This window comes from Suncus etruscus, chromosome 2, assembly GCF_024139225.1.
Source record: "Suncus etruscus isolate mSunEtr1 chromosome 2, mSunEtr1.pri.cur, whole genome shotgun sequence".
NCBI classification, from domain to species: domain Eukaryota; kingdom Metazoa; phylum Chordata; class Mammalia; order Eulipotyphla; family Soricidae; genus Suncus; species Suncus etruscus.
The window spans coordinates 39,883,821-39,904,569 of record NC_064849.1 but is presented as its reverse complement, the minus strand read 5'-3'; the positions used below and the strand labels follow the sequence as shown (position 1 = coordinate 39,904,569).

The following is a 20,749-nucleotide window of genomic DNA, read 5'->3' as shown; positions in this document are numbered from 1 at the left end:
TGTTTTGTCTTATTTTATTAGGGGGCCATACCCAGCGATTCTTAAAGCTTATTCCTGGCACTGTGCTCAGGTATGAAGTCTGGTGGGGCTCAGGTGATCGTATTTACTATAAAGGGTTGACCACATACAAAGCAACTGCCATACCTGTTATATTATCTCGTTATACCCTTTATATTCCTCCTGTGAGTGAAAGCTAAGGGCAGAAGTAGAGGAGGTAAGGCAGAGGAGTGATTGGTTAACTTTAAAATTTTATTATTATATCATTGCTATTTTGTGTTTTTTTTTTTTTGTTTGTTTGTTTTGGGGTGGGAGGGAATGTGGGATCCAAGCCTGGCTCAAGAATACTAGTTCTATGCTCAGGGAACACTCTCAGTGGTGTTTTAGATGTGATGCTGAAAACTACCCAAATCCAGGCCTCCTGTTGATAGAACCTGAGCTCTAATCCTTTGAGTTATCCCAGGCCTGGGTTGGCTTTTTCTTTTTCTTTTTGGGTCACACCTGGCAGGAGTCACTCCTGGCTCTATGCTCAGAAACTGCCCCTGGCAGGCTCGGGGGATCATATGGGAGGCCAGGATTTGAACCACCAACCATCTGCATGTAAGGTCAATGCCTACTGTGCTATCTCTCTGGACCCTGGGTTGACTTTTTCTATAACTAAAAAGACAGTTTCCATAGGAGAGAGATATTTTTAAGAAGAACTAGCTGTTGCAGATTTCAAAAAAAAAAATATTGAATAACATGCTCAAATCTAAACCTGTATACACATAACATGTAGAAGAGGGTCCAAACAAGACAAGAATTAGCCATCGACAGTTCAGCAGCAGTGAGGAGCTGACAGTAAGAAAAAGTTCCCTACTCTCCAGCATGCAAGGGTCTACTGGCAGCTGCATTTCTGATTCCCAGGACTGTGCCCACTCAGCCTTACCTCACTGTGGTCACTGGCAGGGATGTGAGAAGGCTGTGTTTCTTCATCTAGTGGCTCAAACACTGTCACCTCGGCAAACTCCTCCACGGATTCTTGAAACTCGGGTAAAGACCTTCGGCCATAACGCTTCCCACCTCGAACATATTTGGGTTGAGCTTCCAGAGAACAGTCTGGGGAAGGAGACAAGAATCAAGGCCACATTACATGACAATCTCAGTTTCACAATGACAGTCACTGCCATAGACTCAGCATCTTATACCAGCCCCAGAATAAACTACCATGTGGCAGCTGCAGTGAACGTGGGTGTGCATGACCCACACGGTCAGAGGCAGAGCAGCTTCTAAATCTAGATGAGTCACAGCTCCTACGTCTTAACTGCTTCTGATGGAAGTGACACCATGACAGCAGCAAGGAGGCTGACTTAAAAGTACAGAAGTTAAGTGCAAAACGATGCAAAAGGTCCTATTTGTTCTTCTGTTTCTTAAGCTGATGTTCTACAGAGAAAGGGAAGCGAGCAAGGAGGGATTCTGCTAACAAAGAGATATTTTGGTGAGGAATTTTGGAAAAATGTTGAAAAAATGAACACCATAGCAGTCCTGGAAAGTTAGTATTGCAACCAAGTTAGTCCCAGACACGCCCCTATTGCACCTCAGTGACTCCTTTGTTAACCACCCCCACTTTCTGATCCAGCAGACAAGCTGCATGACAGAACAAAGGAACTGACACAGTGGATCCTAATCAATTAATGACAACTCATTACTTACATGAAACCTGGCATCAAGATCTCATTATAAAATTAAAAGCTGTGGAATAACAAAGCAAGTGCAGAACTCCATTAAGGAAACTGGTGTATTATAATTTCCCCCTCTTCTTCATGAGCCACTATGTTGCTTAGAGTAAAAAGGACTGTGCAGAAGAGGAGAGTTGTCTCCTGACCTTCAAGAAAGAAGTGGGCACTTTGAAAGAACTCAGACTGTCTTAAATTCAACATCCTCACCCCACCACCACTTCATCTATGCTGCTAGCCACCGTCACCAGCACCAAAACTACAGACTAATCTTTTTCTACAGCAGAAAGCATTCCAGCATGAAAATAAATACTTCACTCTATGCAAATATTATCTGAGATACAGTTATTTGAGCACCTTATTCAGAATTGAGAGAATAAAATATTTCATTAAAATACAAAAACAAACAAAAAAATACAAAAACAAACAAAAAAAAAACCCTCAAGGTTTGAGAGAGAGTACAAAGGGCTGAGTTCATACTTTGTATGCAGGAGGCAATCCCCAGGACTACATGATCCCCTAAACAGCACCAGAAGACCAGAAGCAACCCCTGAGCACTACAGGAACAGCTCCTGAGCACCACCAGGTGTTGTCCCCAAACTAGCCATGTTTTGATTTTGTTTCTGTCATTTATGGAAGGCATCTCTTGAAATGACACTATGTGCCATATTTAACTATGGAAGCCTTACCAGAATCTGTCTGAACTGAGACATGCAGGATTGGGGCTTAGGGGTGGGCATGATGGGGAGTGTTCAGTGGTATTCAGTCTGACTGAGCAGGCTGGGTGGTTCAGGGCTCAGTCCTGGTGATGAGGTGCTGCTCAGGCCCAGTGCTTTTGGAAGCCCATCAGGGCTAAATCCAGAGTCTTCAGAGGACCATGTAATATCAAGGATCACATGGACGTTTTTAGTGAGGTGTATACATATATCAAAATAATAGTGGTTAATTATATAAGAACTAAATCCACATAAGGGGTTTGCTATTAATTTGACACATCTCTGCCAGCCCTGGTAACCCTTTGGTTGATTCTGCCTGCTTTCTTCCTGGGCTCCCATGCCCTTTTGTGGGGATAAATTTAGATTTCATAAATGGGATATGAAGCATTCAGAACATGCTCAGCAAAGCTCAGAGTGAAGTATTTATGTCTACTCTATCATTCCAGCGACATTTATATTCAGCTTTTACAAAGTTCCAGCCAAGACATTTTATGAGATTGTGCGATTCTCTTTAAAACATATAAAATGTATATTGAAAGTCGCATGCATATTTGAAAGTACCTTTTATCAGAAGACAATGTGTCAGCTTGTAAGTGTTCAGGGGCGACCCAGACACCAGAGCTCCTTGTTGGCAGCTGACACTCACAGACGCTAGTCAGATAAGAGGCAATGCAGAACCATCCTTAATGTATTATATAGTGTTCAACTTAGTGACAGACAATAAGATACACTATTAATGATGAGAAGAACTTCGGAAAGATAAAAGGAAAACCTAATAGCATTAGTACAAGAAACGAGGCCCTTCCTAGGGTTAAAAACAACATCTGGGGTTGGAAGCTCTTCCTGCAAGCTGCAATTCTGTAAGGAAATAGTGGAACAACACAACATCTTAAAACACAACCACCAAACACCACTGTGACTGGGTCTCAAGTCCACTAATGGATTAAGTGGTTCTCTCATCACCCCTACATCAGACACAGCTAGCTCTTTGTAAGTAATACAAGTAACAGACTGTAAACACTTCAAGACCCTATTCAGCTTGGGTTTATTTACTTATTTTTGCATTGCCTGGAACTTTCTACTTTATATTGACTTTATTTTCTAACAATAACCAACATTGATCAAATGGTAACAACAACCTTGTATAGAACACATGGATTTCACCATGTCAGATTCTAGAGAAATCTGCTACAATGTGTGGTTTGGGAATATAGAAATTAGAACAACAAAGGAAGCAGGGTATATTAAAATTTTCTCATATTGAGTTTCCAAAACTATCCATTTGCCCAATAAAGAACCAGAGTAATTATATCAATTAAAAAGTTACATTTTAAAATGATAGAAACATATATATTCCTCTCCTATTGAGAGCAGTAACATCATTATACTTACACAATAAAGGAAGAAAGGAACAGAAGTGAGAAGGTCCAGAATGAACTTTCTTGGTTAAGAGTTATCGTCAAGTAAAGCCTGAGAACCCTACAATTCTTTTTCTCAGGGGTCTCAAACTCAATTTACCTGGGGGCCACAGGAGGCAAAGTCGGGGTGATCCTTGAGTGCAAAGTCAGTAGTAAGCCTGAACATTGGGGGGTGTGACCCAAACAACTAAAACAAAACAAAACAAAAAAAGATTCCTCTAGGGCAAAGCCACAAAATGTTGCATGGAGTGCTGCAAACGGTCCGCGAGTTTGAGACCCCTGCTTTACTGTCTAACCAGAGGTCTGGAAGTCAGCAGCAGCAGCAGCAGTCCACCAATGAGAGGCCATGGTGAAGATTTTAACAAGGGCTACCAGATATATTAGAAATGCAATGTTCTGGGGCCAGAGAGATAGCATGGAGGTAAGGTGTTTGCCTTTCATGCAGAAGGTCAGTGGTTCGAATCCCGGCATCCCATATGGTCACCCGAGCCTGTCAGGAGTGATTTCTAAACACAGAGTCAGGAGTAAAACCCGAGTGCTGCCGGATGTGACCCAAACCCCCCCCCAAAAAAAAACCCAAAAACAACAACAACAACAACAACAACAACAACAAAGAAATGCAATGATCTGCAGCTGCCTTTCTTATAGATACATGTAAGGAGTTGCTTTCATCAGGAGGATGCGAATGCAAGTGAAACAGGTCTGAGAATTACTTCTATGCCCTTAGGGTTTAGCTCCTTAAAGGTGGATTTATGATTCCACCTGGGCTTATAAGTTTCCAAATAACTTTCTCTGCTTTCCTCTTTTTTTCCACTTCTCTTATATGCCGTTACCACTCAAAAGCTACAGTGGACCTTAGAAGAAAGCAGAGCAGGATAGCCTACTGGTAGGACAGTCTGCTGGAGAGTTTGCAGGGCAACCTTGGTCAGCTTTCTGGAGATGCACCAATCACAGGAAGATGGCTGGCCTCATTTAGATGAGGTTTCACTCCAAACACTTGCTAGTGAACAGCAATTTTGAATAGAAAATCCTTGATTCAGTTCCCCAAAGCTACTGAAGTAATGATGCAACTAATAATATTCACAAAACAGAGGAATTCAAAAGGTGAAGAAAAAACACAAAACAACCCAAGACATTTCATTCAGCCAACCTTAGAAGTTAAATTAAATCTGGATGTGCAGATGCCACATGCTTTATTCCATATCTCATCTGTCCTAACAATTTCAGGAGCTCAAAATGAACCAACCACAGTTCACATGTATGATTTGTGACAGAATGTCTTAAAATAGGAAGAAAATTAAGATATGACCTAAGTAAGAATGATCACTCCAATTTAAGTCAGAGGCAAAAAGATTATCAGCCCAGCACATTCTGGATCTACAAAGCCAGTCACCACCATCAATGCTCAATAATGAAAAGGCAACGAGGACCAGGAAGAAGTGGAAACAGCCTAAACACTAAATACCTTCTGAGCAAAAATTCCAGCTAAGAAACTGGGCTAAGACACCACCTACAAGACTTACACAGGAGGTTAAAGGAGTAATGCTGTTTGGCAATTTTCAATGGTTCCTTTGCAGACTCCTCCTAGCTTTCCTGCTCCCTGTTCCCCACCTGTCATATTTAGTTGGCCTGGGAAATCATGTCCAGAGATTCCGTGTGCCTCAAACAGTCTGAGGGCCTCCACACTATAGCATTCTATTCAACTCACAGGATTTCTGAAATCCACATGAGTATAAGAAAGGGTTAAACACAAAGTGTGTGCATGTCTCAGGGCAGCCCTGAGAAAAGACAGTCATATAGGAGGTAGGAAATGCCATCACTCATCTCAACCTCTCTCATCTCAATTTCTCTCTTCTGTATCTAGGAATTACAGTCTGTAAACACACAGTAGATTAGAGATAAGAGGAAAGTAGGAGGTAGGGGGAAATCAAAGGGGAGACCAGGACAGGTAGAAGTGTGTGTGTTTGTTTGTGTGTGTCCTTGCTGAAAACCTGGAGAGGCAGGGGACACATGAGAGGCAGGGGAAGAACAGAACAGAATGTGTGTGTGTGTGTGTTTGTGTGTGTGTGTGTGTGTATGTGTGTGTGTGTGTAAGAACAGAACAGTGTGTGTGTGTGTGTGTGTGTGTGTGTGTGTGTGTGTGTGTGATTGCTGATGACCTGGAGAGGCAGGGGAAGAACAGATAATGCTAAAACCCTTTTTTCCTATCTTAGTTAGATATAGATAGATAACAAGAGAGATATTGATATTGCAACTGATAAAGAGAAAAAGACAAAAATAGATTGAGGCCAAGAGGGAGGAAAGAAAAGTGTATGGTAGGAGACAATGGACAGGTAGCCTGAAGATCTAGGGAGGTAAGGTGGGGGAAACAGGAGACAAGGGAAGTGGAACTAGAATGGGGTATCATAAACAATAGAGGTAAGGAAGGGAGAGATAATTTAGAGTAGTAGGAAGAAGAGAGGTGAAGAGGGAAAAAGAGGGGCCTAGAGAAAATGAACAACATTTAAAACAAAACAAAAAAAAATAATCAAGAACATAAGGAACACCATAAAAATGGCTTCATGGCTTAAAACACATGCCCAGCAATTGCAAGGCCCTGAGTTCAAATCCTGATGTTGTTGGCAAATGGTGAGTGGGGCAATCCTGAAAGTCCTGCTGAAGTGGCCCCTAAGGAGCAAGAGCCCAGTAGAAGGCTCCAGAGTTCAGGCAGTAAGCAGGGGCCCATGATTGGGATCCTGGCGATGCTAACTGCCTGACAGCTCAGGGACCCTCAGCAAGGAAAAATTTTGAAAATAAACACAAGGGCAGAGAGATAGCATGGAGGTAAGGCGTTTGACTTGCAATCAGAAGGTCGGTGGTTCCAATCCTGGCATCCCATATGGTCCCCTGAGCTTGCCAGGAGCAATTTCTGAGCATAGAGCCAGGAGTAACCCTGAACACTGCCGGGTGTGACCAAAACAAACAAACAAACAAACAAACAAACAAACAAAGAAAAGAAAAAGAAACACAAGAAGCTTTCCAGCATGACCTATTCTCTCTTGCTTCCTTGAGAGGTCATAGCAGAGCTCTGCTCTCACTCCTGCTTTTGTGTGCACCAGCCCTCAAAGCATTCACAACTCCTCCATAGCAACAGACTCTGGGCTGGTTCCTTCCACACTGGCAACCAGCTGAACTACCTGGGAGTGGAAAACAGCCACCAGGAGTGCTTATACCTGGCAGGCAAAGAAACCAGGCTCCTGCCAGGTCACATCTGGTCAGACACACCCCAACATACAGAAAGCACCCTGCAGCCTTCCACCACATAATCAACTGCACAGCTGTGGACATCCTAGTGCCTTCCCTAGCTGGCTCCCTGCCAGCCTAGAGAACTCACCCTGTATTCTGTTACCAGCTGGGACTGATGTTCCAGCCTTCTTTTATTATTTTTTTTCTTTTCTGTTTTCAGTTCACACCCAGAAGTGCTCAGGGGTTATTCCTGGCTCTGTGCTCAAAAATCACTCCTGGAGGATCACTCCAGGGGACCATATGGGATACTGGGATCAAACCCAAATCAGCTGAATGCAAGGCAAGCACCTTCCCCACTGTACTATCTTTCTGGCCCTCGTCCCAACCTTCTTTTAAACCCACTATGAGCCAAATTTGCTAGCTACTGCCTACACATATAATAAAACCTTGGCAGCCTGGTGATTGCTGGGCTCTGGTAACCTTGAACCCGGGAACTTCAATGAACTACTAGACACACAGGTCCTGAATACTCACTTTTAAACCACCAGTTACCACTCAGGATGGCATGAATACACACCTTTGGCCAACACCCAGGTCTGCATGAAGCACAAATTATAATGAGGAGAGGAATGAACTTTCTTAGCCAGAAAAGAATTCTAAGTGCAACAGAACTATGCAAGCTACCTGAAGAAGACTTTAAGGTGCTGATAACGCTCTAAATAATATAATCATATCCTAGATAGTATCATCCTAAAATGAAGATACCAGTGAAAGAGAACTTCAACAAAGTTAAAATGAAGGGAAAGTGCCAAAAGAATCATAGAGCTAAAACATACAAAGGCTGTGGCACTCCATTATTGGTGCTGTACCTATCTTTCAAAAGTGAAGTGGTCTGTTTTATCTTTGGCATTAGTCCCACAAGTAAAGTGCAATACTGATATCAGGGCTGTTTGTGATCTCTAGTCCACACAAGTGTGTGATCTTCAGCAAACTGCAATAAGGTGCATACTGGTACTGCAACTAAAGTATGTGTCATCCAACAAGCATCATAACTAAACATGTGTGCAATGCCAGTCAGCATGTGAAATCAAGACTAGAGTGTACAATCTTTGATGAGTACCATGGCCTAAGGTATGCAAAACCACAAAGCAAATAAGTGTGTGACCTCTATGAAGCATCACAATGAAATGAAAAAAAAAACATAAACAAAAGGCCAACAAAAGAATAAAATGTTAAAAACAAAAAATAATGAAATAATGTATTATTATAGTCCACATAGGTATTACATAAAATAAGAATACAAGAATTTAAAAAAAAGAATACAAGAATTTCATATTTGCATGACAGGGGTTCCAGAAAGAGGAGATAGAGAAAGGGGCAGAATTATTCATTGAAGAAATAATAGTCAAGAACTTCCCCAAGCAGAGAAAGTAGTTTAAAGTGTTTCAAATAACATAACCCGGCTGTGGCGCTAAAGGTAAGGTGCCTGCCTTACCTGCGCTACCCTAGGACGGACCACGGTTCGATCCCCCGGCGTCCCATATGGTCCCCCAAGCCAGGAGCGACTTCTGAGCGCATAGCCAGGAGTAACCCCTGAGCATCACCGGGTGTGGCCCAAAAACCAAAAAAAAAAAAAAAAAAAAAAATAACATAACCCACAGATGTATGTAAGATGTAATATAATTAAAATTGCAAAAAAAAATCAAAAATAGAGAATTCTAAAAGCTATAAAACCAAAGAATCATATAAAAGGGACTCAAAAAGTTACTAGTAGATTGCTCCATACAAATACTATAGGCCATAAAGGGAACAGCATGCTGTTTATAGAAAGGTTGAAAGAAAAAAAGACATCCAACCAAGAATATTTTACCCATCCAAGTTATCACTCAGATTTGAAGAGAAAGAGCTTTCCAGGCATTAGTCAAATGAATCTATCACCACTAAACCAGCTTTAACTGTTCTGAGAAACAGTTAAGGAAAATAAACTACTTGAAAGTTGTAAGTTACCTAAAGAACAAAAAATGGGGTGAGGAGAGCAATAATCAGTTCTCTTTTCAAGTTTAATAATGTTTAATGACTCTCCCCCTTTTTAGCCTCCATTCTATTTAGAGAATTTAAATTTCAAGTATTGTATTTTTCTGTTCTAAATTGTATTTGGTTCTCATAGAACATTTTATTTCTTTGTTCAGGCTAATCTATTTCCATTCAGTTTTTAGCATTTTCTTATTCCATCACTGAATGTAGTTATAATAAATGCTTATTATTTAGCTCAATTCAATTTAATTTGGCTCCAATACGGGTTGGCCTATATTGATTTTCTTTTCTTTTAAGAATGGGTCAGACTGTCCTAACTCCTCTTTTGTTGAATAATTTTGGATTGTAGCCCAGATATTTTATATGCTATACTGAGTCTCTGTATTCATTTTATTTCTCTGTGAGAAATTAGAGATATTACCTGCTTTTTCTTGATGACATTTATAATGTTATTTTTATTGAAATTTAAGATTTTTACCCTTTTATGTGATAGTCCATACCTTTTTCATAAAAGAATTCATTGTCCATTTCAATCTACTCCCTTGGTAGAAATACCTAGATTATGAAATGTGGTTTTTGCTCCATGGTTCTATGATATACTTTTTTAATGGAATTCAGTTTCAAAGACTGTAGAAAAGCTAAGCAGTGTATATAATCTTCTTAATATAGTTTATGTTTAGCCATTATTTAATAAACCTATTTATTAATATAAACATAGGTTTAGTATCATAGTGGACTAAGTTGCCGCCAGCTTTAAAAATCCAAGAACTTATTATGAACTACAAGCAAATAAAACATCAAACAAATAGAATGAACCACTTATTAAATAAAATATAAAATTGTATTTATTAAATAAAATGTAACTTTAATAAATATACAGATCATATTTGCATGCCAAGAAAATTTGACTTATGTTTTTATTCCACATAAAGTTCACTGACAGAATATAAGACAAAAGAACCATTTTGGACTTAAGGGATATTTCCTAATTAATCTTAATACTGGAATTATCTCTGGGTAGCAAAACTTCCTTAACAAATATTCATTACTTGAAGAAAAAAATAATCTGTACTGCAATGAGGCTTGATCTCCTTTTTCTAATGATTTGGCTGTCCTAACCTGAGGTTTTTCTCACCAGACAAAACAAAGGGAAGTTATTTAATATTAACCAGATCAGGGAAAGAAAGGCTTTCTGCATTTTACTAACATTTACTAGAGAACAAAAATCTAATGCAAGATGCATCAAATGAGGTTCAAATCTCGGGAGAGCAGATCCAGACAGCATGCTGATGCCATGGAGCTCAGAGTGGGAAAAGCCATTTCCATTACAAACATGCTATAATCCAAAACTGTAGCATGTGGAATACATAATGAATAATTAAGTTGCTGTCCCTCTCTGATTTCAGAAAAAGAATTTTTCATTGTATTGTATTTTGACATTTTATTGTTCATATGAAGATAGGTGGAAGCTAGGCCACTGGCAATGCTGATCAATTTGAAATAAATATAAAGGATTCTCTTATTCCCAAACTATTTTTTATGCCTTTATCTGAATTTCAATTTTTTTCATTGTATTGCTATTATAACTTTTTAATGCAAAAGCCTTGTCCGAGTCATAGAATCATATATAGCAGAATAAAAAGAATAAAATGACGCTGAAAATAATCAAATTCATATCCACTAATTTAGAAATAAAGAAACTACTCCAAAAATGCAGACAGACACTAGAAAATAATGAAACTGAATCTTGAAACCATCAGATATGTAAGTATTTTCTAGCATAATTTTCTAGTATTTATCTCAGGTGATCATAGACCACAGAGGCTAAAATATAAGAGGTCACCCAAGAGGAGGAACAAAGACAGTATTTGATATCTTCTTTCTACCACACCATTCTAGATTTTTTGATAGCATAAATTGGTAGAGTATCTGGTATTGTTAGGGTATAAAAATTTAGATGCTATAAAATATAGTTCATGACCCATCCAGTTTCAAGTACATAAAGTATCTTCCATAGCTTAAGAGTATTTCTTCTCTCAAAGTTTAACAGATTCACTGATTTCAAATGGCAAGACAAAAATCCCCAGCTCTGGCCACCTTGTGACAGAAGATAAATCTAATACCAAACTGTCAAATAAAGCAAGCTCAGGACAAGGCAGCCCTGCCAGTAATGATCAGGTGAAACTGGCTTTTACTTCTTCCTGCAGCTTCTGGCCACTTGTCAGACCCTTTTTGGCCAGGCTTCACTGAGGACTGGGTTTGTCTATTCATCCATCCAAGGCTAATAACCCTCAACAAAAGTTTTCCCATGTCAGCCTCCTGCTCTGTCACTATTTGAGACTTCAATAAATCCATGTCCTTCTTTGCTTTCAATCTTCGTGCATTGTCTCCAGCTCCATAGTGAAATCAGCTATGATTTAGGGGAACATTTCTAAACCAGGAACCATAGGATCTCTTATAGGTCCCCAGGATATTTCAAGGAAGTGGCTGGCCAATATCACATCAATGGAGGGGAAAGGGAATCATGGCATGGGTGTCACCCAGTGAGAGAGGGAGGACTACACAGAGAAAGCAAAGTCAGGAGGGAACGATAGTTGGGAAAAGGTTGAGAAACACTAATTGGGTATGATATAGTCGTTTTCATCAAAGGGAAGGAGGGATGACTGAATCCTTCCTCCTCCAAGATTTTTGGTTTTTGGGCCATTCCCAGGTACTCAGGACCTTCTCCAGGCTATGTACTCAAGGATCACACCTCACAGGGTTCTGGTGACCATGAGTGATGCTGGGGATTGAACTGCAGTCAGACATATGCAAAGCAAGTACCTTGACCCCCTACACTATCTCTCCAGTCCTTTGAATGTTCCATTTTTTTTTTTTTTGTCAGCCATACCACAGAGCCTGAGGTGGTGGAGTCATCTTTAGAGTCTCTGGTGGAAGATGCTCCCTAGAGGTGTCAGGGAAAACTGGGTCAAACACAGAAGATAGCAGAGCTGCTCAGGAACAAAGAAGGAAATGTGGGAGAAAGGCTCCCTGCTGTCTAGGAAGTGAGATACTCTCGTAGCCTGTACAGGTAGCCTATCCTGGTAGGCCTAATGTTGGGGAGGCGAGTCAGAGCTGGATGAAAAGCTCTTAAGAAGCACTTTGCTGCTTCATTACACTGATGTGGGACTGCTTTGTGCAAAGGTTTATTGCAACCTACTAAAAGGAGAGTATACCCAATGAAGCCATAAAAATCCCTTCTGTGATCTTCCCTGGTGGGCTAATTCAAATTAGGGTCTTGGCCTGCACAGCTGTGAGGTACACCCATAACCCTGAACCTGCCATCTGGAGCAGCAGATTCATGCACATCCCTCCCTAGTTTCACTAACCATCGTCCCCCTATTCTTACTACTTAGAGCCCAATATTATGCAACTGTAGGGACCACCTTCACATTTCCAGTCACCAGAATCTGCATATTTATGAAGACAATTTTCTGGCTGATAATACTCTGCATTTTGAGGGAAGAGCAGCAAATAGGTCCTATGCTCTAGCGGCAGGGCTTCTAGTTCCAGTTTCACATACAAGCACACTAGTATTATACATGATATAAATATAATATACATGGGCTGGAGCAATAGCACAGTGGACAGGTTGCTTGCCTTCCATGTGGCTGGCCCGTGTTTGATCACTGGCATCCCATATGGTCCCCCAAGCCTGCCAAGAGTTACTTCTGAATACAAAGCCAGAAGCACAGAGCCTGAGCACTGATGGGTGTGGCCCCCAAACAAAAAATATTATATATCATAAACACACAAGAAAAAGACAGAACTTACTCCAGGACACCACTGTTCATAGTCACTATAAAAATGTCACTATAACACTATTTAGGGACCTGAGGTCTTGCATGATTATCGACAAACTAACAATCTTAAAAAAGTAAAAATCCAGTAAAATATGAAGTGCTATAAAAATGAAAACCTACCTTTTATTTATTTATTTTTTTGATTTCGGTTTTTGGGTCATACCTGACAGCGCTCAGAGGTTACTCCTGGCTCTACGCTCAGAAATCGCTCCTGGCAGGCTTGGGGGACCATATAGGATGCCGGGATTCGAACCACCATCCTTCTGCATACAAGGCAAACGCTTTACCTTCTTGCTATCTCTCCAGCCCTGAAAATCTACCTTTGAGTACTGGCCACCTACAGAATGTCTGTAAGGAAAGATGGTCTTAGAAATATAATCATCTGGGGCCCTGAGATAGCACAGGGGCGTTTATCTTGCAAGCAGCCGATCCAGGACCAAAGGTGGTTGGTTCAAATCCCGGTGTCCCATATGGCCTCCTGTGCCTGCCAGGAGCTATTTCTGAGCAGACAGCCAGGAGTAACCCCTGAGCACCGCCGGGTGTGACCCAAAAACCAAATATATATATATATATATATATATATATATATATATAAAATCATCTTCTCCCCAGGCTCTTTGGGGCTTTTTGATAACTCTGACAAGTCCAAGAGTTGATACCTCCCTAGCTAGTTACCCTTAGCTAAATAAGACATATCAAATCAATAATCAAAGTACTTCTAAATGCCAAAGATGCAAATGCTAAATACACAAGACACAGATCTGGAGCATTACGGATGTAATCATGAAGAACTAGATCACCAGTGAGAATAAGACATGACTCCCTATCTGGGCTTCAATGTAAATCACACTAAATCACTTCTTCCTTGAAAGGTGACAAAATGTGGACAATCACTCCTCAGCTCAAAACTTAACTACCTTTTCCCCTATTATTTCTTTTTTCTTAATTGAGGTTTCATGATTTACAATACTGTTAATGATATGTTGACAAATACAATAAATACCTCAACACCAAACACACTGCTATTGATGCCATTATTTTTAAAATCAAATTCGCGAGCAATAATTAATAAAAAGTAAATTTTATACTTTTAATGAACAATGTTATGGATTAGAAAAACTCACAAATCTGTAACTAACACAATCCATTCTGCCCTTGACAGTTAATTTCTAAATATAGTCTCTGACCACCACTGATTTCTGATAAAACTAGACTGCGTTGAAGTACCAATTTCAATACATGCTTGATCCTAAATATTTACATATTTAATTGATTGTGAGACATGAAGCCTATCACACACAGAACATAAACACTTTGAAATCAGATGTTTTCATTTTACCATTATAATTAAGAACAATTTCTTCTTATGTAATGTAAAATGATGAATCTTGCAACCTATGTCACCATGAAAAAACCTGAAATATAATAGCAAGCCCTTTATTTTGTAACAATATGTTAAGCATTCTACCTGTTGGGCAAATACAAAAATAAACAATTCTGTCCTCAAGTACTATCATGTAAGGGGAAGAAAGAAAATTAGAATAAAATATGATCATGACAATAAGCAAAGTAGCCCTAATTTTTTTTTGTTTTGTTTTTGGGTCACACCCGGCAGCACTCAGGGGCTGATCCTGGCTCTACTCTCATAAATCGCCCCTGGCGATTATGGGGGACCATATGGGATGCTGGGATTCGAACCAACATCCTTCTGCATGCAAGGCAAACGCACTACCGCTGTGCTATCTCTCTGGCCCCAGGCCAAATTTTCTAGGCATAAATACATTTATCTTTAAATTGGTTGTCCTTCTTTCTTTAGGTAAAATTACCCCCAGTTCCAATCCTTCCATGTACACAAGAATAAAAACTGGAGGAAGGATCACTCGGCTCAGTTTGTAACTGAGTTACTGCGTACCATCTGACATGGTCTAGGAACAATCTAATTACTTCTTCTATTATATGCCTTTGTGGTAAGAAAAGTCTCATCTTAATGTTCAACAACAGCTGCAAGGCTTTTATGATGATATCAAAAGGCAAGTCACAGAAAATAACTACTCAATCTGTGAAAAGCAGATGCCCAAACTCTTTCATACATACTCCAAGGCCTCCCAATTTTCTGGACAATTTTCAAAAGGTAATGTGGAGAGGAAACGTTAGTGCCCTTACCTGGTTCTTGAAAGTGTTCTTCATTTGACAGAGTTCCAGATAAGAGAAGTATTAATGCTTCTTTAAATTGGTCAAAGTGTACCTTAAAAAAAAAATTAAAAACATTTTAAATGATTTTTCAACATCCCCAAATAAGTGAATCTATCTATGTTATCAGAACTGCCTATTAGCAGCTTGTGTCTTGAATAGAGATACAATCTACATTCATCCCCACTTTTCTTTATTTCATTAAAGAACTAAAGAGAAAATGGAATGATAATTTTTGAGACTCCAACCAGCATAATATAAGCACTAATAATAAATATTTATTCAACCCTGAGGTGAGAAACTACAGAGCAAATCTCTGATAAGGGGGAGGAGGAATTGTATCCTAAGACTCACACATGCAAGGTATTTTAAAAAAAAATTTTTTTTTAAACATTTAGCTCCTTTTATTCTTCTCAACAAGACCAAAGGAGAAAGACGTTAGTTTATAGTAAGAAAAGTTCTTAGGTAAATCAGTCATTGTAATAATGCTCTGAAGAAGCTTTCATCTCTTAATATATTTCAGGAGAAAATAAGCTATCTTTTGAGGATGACTTAAAAACAGTCTTGCCCAGGGCAGGTATATAATATTTATCTCTCAAAGCCCCAATGACTCTATAAACAAGCAAGAATCAATAGTGAACACAAAGAATAAAAAAAATCTTTGGAACCATTTCCCCCAAATTCCTGAAAGTACAATTACCTTGTCTAAAGCCGGAAAAAATCCCTCACTTTTATTTAAGCCAATATTCCATTAGAATTGGGATAGCATTTGGGGTAAAGACATAAATTGGTCTCTCTTTTTTTAATAGCCAATTATATTCCTCTATGATGTAAATTTATGTGACCTCACCATGAGGCAAAAGGGAGAAATAGTATTGCTTCTCATAATTCTGGTTTGAAGATGGGGGTGCTGGTTTATACAGAAGCTCATATGCAAATGTAAAATCAGTAAATGTGTAGTTTGCTGGCTGCAGTTCTTTGGATAGCATTACAAAAGACTGCCTAGAAATTTTACTATGGGTGACAGATAAAACCACATGCAAATTACATGTAAAAAGCAACAAACAAACCTCCATAGCTATCTAAACAATGGAGAACAGAAATCATATTCTGTCTCCTCTGTGCAAATAAATATAGGAGAGGAATTCACAGAGATTTATGCTGTTAAGCTGTTCGTTTGCCATTTGCCATGCTCCCAAAGTATACATGATCTTTCTACTGCTTTTATTTTGTTTACTTCAGATTACTTTTCAAAATCATGCTCCTTCAGAACATACAGATTTTGTTTTTGTTTTGGGGCTACATACAATGATGCCCAGAATTCTATGCCTTCTGGCAATTCTCAGGGATCACTTCTAGCAGTGCTTGGAGACAATATATGGTGCTAGGAATCCAATCTGGGTTAGCCATGTGCAAGGCAAGTGTCTCTCTGACCTTTAGACCATAGAAGATTTCTGTTTTGTAGGTTATGTTAGGCTACTCCCAGCAGTGCTAAGGGCTTACTACTGGCTCTGTGCTCAAGGATCACTTTTGTTAGGGCTCAGGGGACCATAAGGTTCACGGAGCATCAAAGTCAGACTAGGTGCATGCAAGGCAAATGCCCAATCTTTCGTACTCTCTCTTCAGCCCCGAGACAAGATATTTTTAAAATCAACCTAAACTGAGTCCCTTCAGCTAAGAATGTCAAAGTATTTGCTACAGAGCCAGGAAGATACAAAGACTTAGGGATGTAAGACACTTCCTAGGTTTTCAAAGTTAAGAGAAGGGCCAGATGAAGCGATTGCCCTGAAGTTAGAGTGAGCTGCTGGCAAAGTGGTACCCCAGTTTTAGTTCCCAGGGAAGAACCATTGACCCAACCAGCCAGTCTACAAATATCACATACCCAGCTTCTCCCAACACAGGGGCATTTTCAGGGAGTACAAAGGTTAGGAGAACAGGCTCTGCTCTAAGGGTCACTGGGTCTAATCGTGGACTCAGGCTCAGTCATGCACTTCCTGATGTGAAGATGCTCAATTACAATAATGTCCTCTATTTTGTTCGGCTGCAGGAGTGGCACTAGCTAACAACTTTGTTATTCACTCAACATATATTTTCTGAACGGTTGCTAGGTACTATGCAAGGTCTAAGGCTCTGAAGGTAAACAGTAGATGAGAAACTAATTTCCAGACTCCCTTTAAGCTCATATTCTTGGGAAATGCCACCAGGAGTTAGGCAAGTTGATGGCAGGTTGTTTCTGTTGCCACCTCCTTCTTGGTAACATCAGGGAGAAAAAAAAAAGAGTTCCTTCCTAGAGCATTCAGGAACATAGGCACACAGAAAGGATGGTGAATACCAACAGTATAGGGATAGAGAATGGGGTTGACTCATTACTTTTTCAGAGATGCAGACCATGTTTCAACTGAGTAAAGCCACTGGCAATAAGAGTAACAGAGGCTGCCAAGTGGAAGTGGCAGTGGAGGGGGACCCAGGAACCATGTCTCTCTCAGAAGCTGAGAGAAATGAACCCAACATTCTGTGTAGACAGACTCTAAACTCTGAGCTTCTCCTTTCAGACTTAAGGGAGACTGATTACTTGAATGAAACCTGACTCTCCCCATCAGTTAGGAGGTGAGTAAGAAGAGGCTCCTCTTCCAAAATCTTCTCACACAATGGCTTGTGTGAGACTTGCACATCCTTTATTTGGGACTAGATGAGCTTCACTGCATGTTCTTGAGATTTTAATGTATAGAAATGAAATAATTTAATTCTTGCATAGCTCAGTGATCAAGGGATATGCAGGTCCATTAGGGGTTGGAGCTATCTTCCTCAATTTTGCTCCCCCTAAAAAATGACAAAGAGGTGTATGAACTGGAAGCTGATCCTAGACCACAGTTTCATAAACTTTTTCTATTTGCAACCTCTTTCCACCTGAAAAATGCAACATGGAGGAGCCAGAGTGATAGCACAGCAGTAGGGCATTTGCCTTGCACACACCTGACTTAGGACTAATCTGGGTTCTATCCTTGGCATCCATATGGTCTCTGGAGCCTGTCAGGAGCGATTTCTGAGTGCAGAACTAGGAGTAACTCCTGAGCACTATTGGGTGTGGCCCAAAAACTAAAACCAACAACAACAATAATGAAAAAAAAAAGAAATGCAACATGGGTGAGTTTCCATGTGCAGAAATGTCACAGTCTGAGGATCTGAATAATTCTAAAAAATTACTTTCTGGTTTTTGGATGTTTAGAATTGTTGCTGCCAATTTCCCTCCACAATCAGTTACTCAAACCTATAGTTTAAGAAGTTCAGTCTAAACAAGTCCCCAGATGTTGCCCAGATCATCTTTTGAGGCAGTGTAGCCTTATTTATAATCCTCCTCCTGCAAGGATTATCTCATAACCTCAGTGTTCCAGAGCACATCACTCAAACAGGAAGTGAACAAGTGGTACTCAAAGGTATTTTTTTTTCACTCTTTCTGATTCACTCTTCCAATTAATCTACCTGTTGTGCTTCCCAACTCATCACAGATTAGAAAGTGCAAAATTTCCAAGGTAGGTACAAAAAACAACTATTGGAGATAAGAAGAAAACATGACCTCAAAAAAAAAAAAAGCAAAAAATTTTTTTACTTAAAAATGAGTTTTAGAGGGGCTGGAGCAGTGGTGCAAGAGATAAGGTGTCTGTCTCGCATGCGCTAACCTAGGACAGACCGTGGTTCTATCCCCCGACATCCCATATTGTCCCCCAAGCCAGGAGCGATTTCTCAGCACATAGCCAGGAGTAACCCCGAAGCATCACTGGGTGTGGCCCAAACACACACACACACACACACACACACACACACACACACACACACACACACAAATTTTAGGGAGCAAGACAGTGAGAGCGAGAGTGAGAGCGAGAGCAAGGGAGAGAGAGAGAGAGAGAGAGAGAGAGAGAGAGAGAGAGAGAGAGAGAGAGAGAGAGAGAGAGAGAGAGAGAACACAAGGTGAAGCAATGCCCTGTAAGCAGCACACCCCTGTCTGCATCCTATATCATGTGGTCCTCGTGCATAATTTTGTGTAGCCCTAAAGGGTGCTGAGCACCAGTATTCTCCAGTATGGCAGGGCCTGAGCAGCATCATATCCTTGGACTTTTGCACTGAACTCCCAGCTTGTTGGCCAAGAATTGATTGTGGGTTCTGAGCAATCCCCAAAGAAGGGAGTTTTTAAAATTCCATAAGCTAATTTAAAAATAATATGCACTGGGGCCGGAGTGGTGGTGCAAGGGGTAAGGCATCTGCCTTGCTTGTGCTAGCCAAGGACAGACCGTTGTTCGATCCCCCAGCATCCCACATGGTCCTCCAAGCCAGGAATGATTTCTGAGTGCATAGCCAGGAGTAACCCCTGAGTGTCATCGGGTATGGCCCCAAAACAAAACAAAACAAATACACATGCACTAAAATTCAATAGATTAAAATTATTTATTGTTTAGACAAGGTAAATGCCATCAAATAAATCCTGAGAGTATTGTTTATAACAAGGAAGAATAAATGACAGATCAAGATGATCTTAAATGATCAAGAACAGCCACATAATGGCCAATACATGATTTGATAGGGTGGAATGGGAAAGAAGTGAGTTCAGTCTCTCAGTAGCTCCAAGGAAAATCTAGGAAATGTACTGAGAGAAACAAAGCCAGCTAGTAGGACCTCATATAAATGACTAGCCCCTCCCTGGCCAGCAAAGGGGAAGGAGAACAGTGGCTGCTTTGTGATGTTTAATTTTTCAAGATATTAATAGACAAGGTATAAAGGCTTCCAAAATAAAGTTGATTAGAAGCAAAAGGTCTACAAAATATTATAATACCAGAGGTTTTTTATCATTTAAAAAAATCTATTTCTTCCCCACCCCACAAAAAAAAAAATCCTGAAAATCCACAGAAAGCTGATAAACTGATTAGAGATTACTGGAGCAGTTTTGTCTTACATTTATCTGCATGAAACAAAGGAAATGAATGGGTGATTTCCAATGAAAACTTCAACTTTGACCACAGAACTAAAACTTTCAAATGGCAGGATTTGGGGGGGGGGGGTAGCAGGTGATAAGAAGGATCTGATGACCCAGAGGAACACATTTTATCACTTCAGTGGTGCATGTGATGGGGTGACATTGTACCCCTACAAAATAAAGACACTGTTACAGCAATAAAAATAAAATAATAAAAGGGTTTTGGGGGTTTTTTTTTGATAAAAAAGAAAGGATCTTTAGTTTTTTGCTTGCAAAGGCAGAGATGTGGAAGTTGGCTTTCAAGAGCAGCAAATTTCCCATCTTCCAGCAGATAGTTCGCTTACAGAGGCAGGTGACTGCTATTTTTCATTAATGCTTACGAATACTGATGTGGCAGAAAAGCCCCTTAGGGCCCAACCCCAACGAAAATGTTAATAAATGCCTCTATTGTGGAGAAACATGCATCAGCGAACTCACTAAGTTTAGTAACTGGAATTCTTAAGCACATTTTTCTCCTCCAAGGGAGCTTTTCTATTGTAAAATGTTAAAATTTAAAAATTTTCACAAATATCTAATGCAATTAATTCTCACAAGGTAATAAGCGCCCGATCTGCATATACTCTGGCAGGAACCTCCTCATTTG

The 20,749-nt window shown here is 40.0% G+C and overlaps 1 protein-coding gene across 1 annotated transcript in view; it reads right to left on the bottom strand.

The window, feature by feature from the left end:
* NIN (ninein) overlaps positions 1-20,749 on the bottom strand; it is a 111,402-nt gene that overhangs the window by 72,347 nt on the left and 18,306 nt on the right. Inside the window, exons 4-5 of the mRNA XM_049767664.1 lie at positions 15,111-15,192; positions 926-1,095 (exon numbers count right to left, since the gene is read on the bottom strand). Coding sequence (XP_049623621.1) covers positions 926-1,095; positions 15,111-15,192 — 252 coding nt within the window. The remainder of the gene's footprint in view (positions 1-925; positions 1,096-15,110; positions 15,193-20,749) is intronic.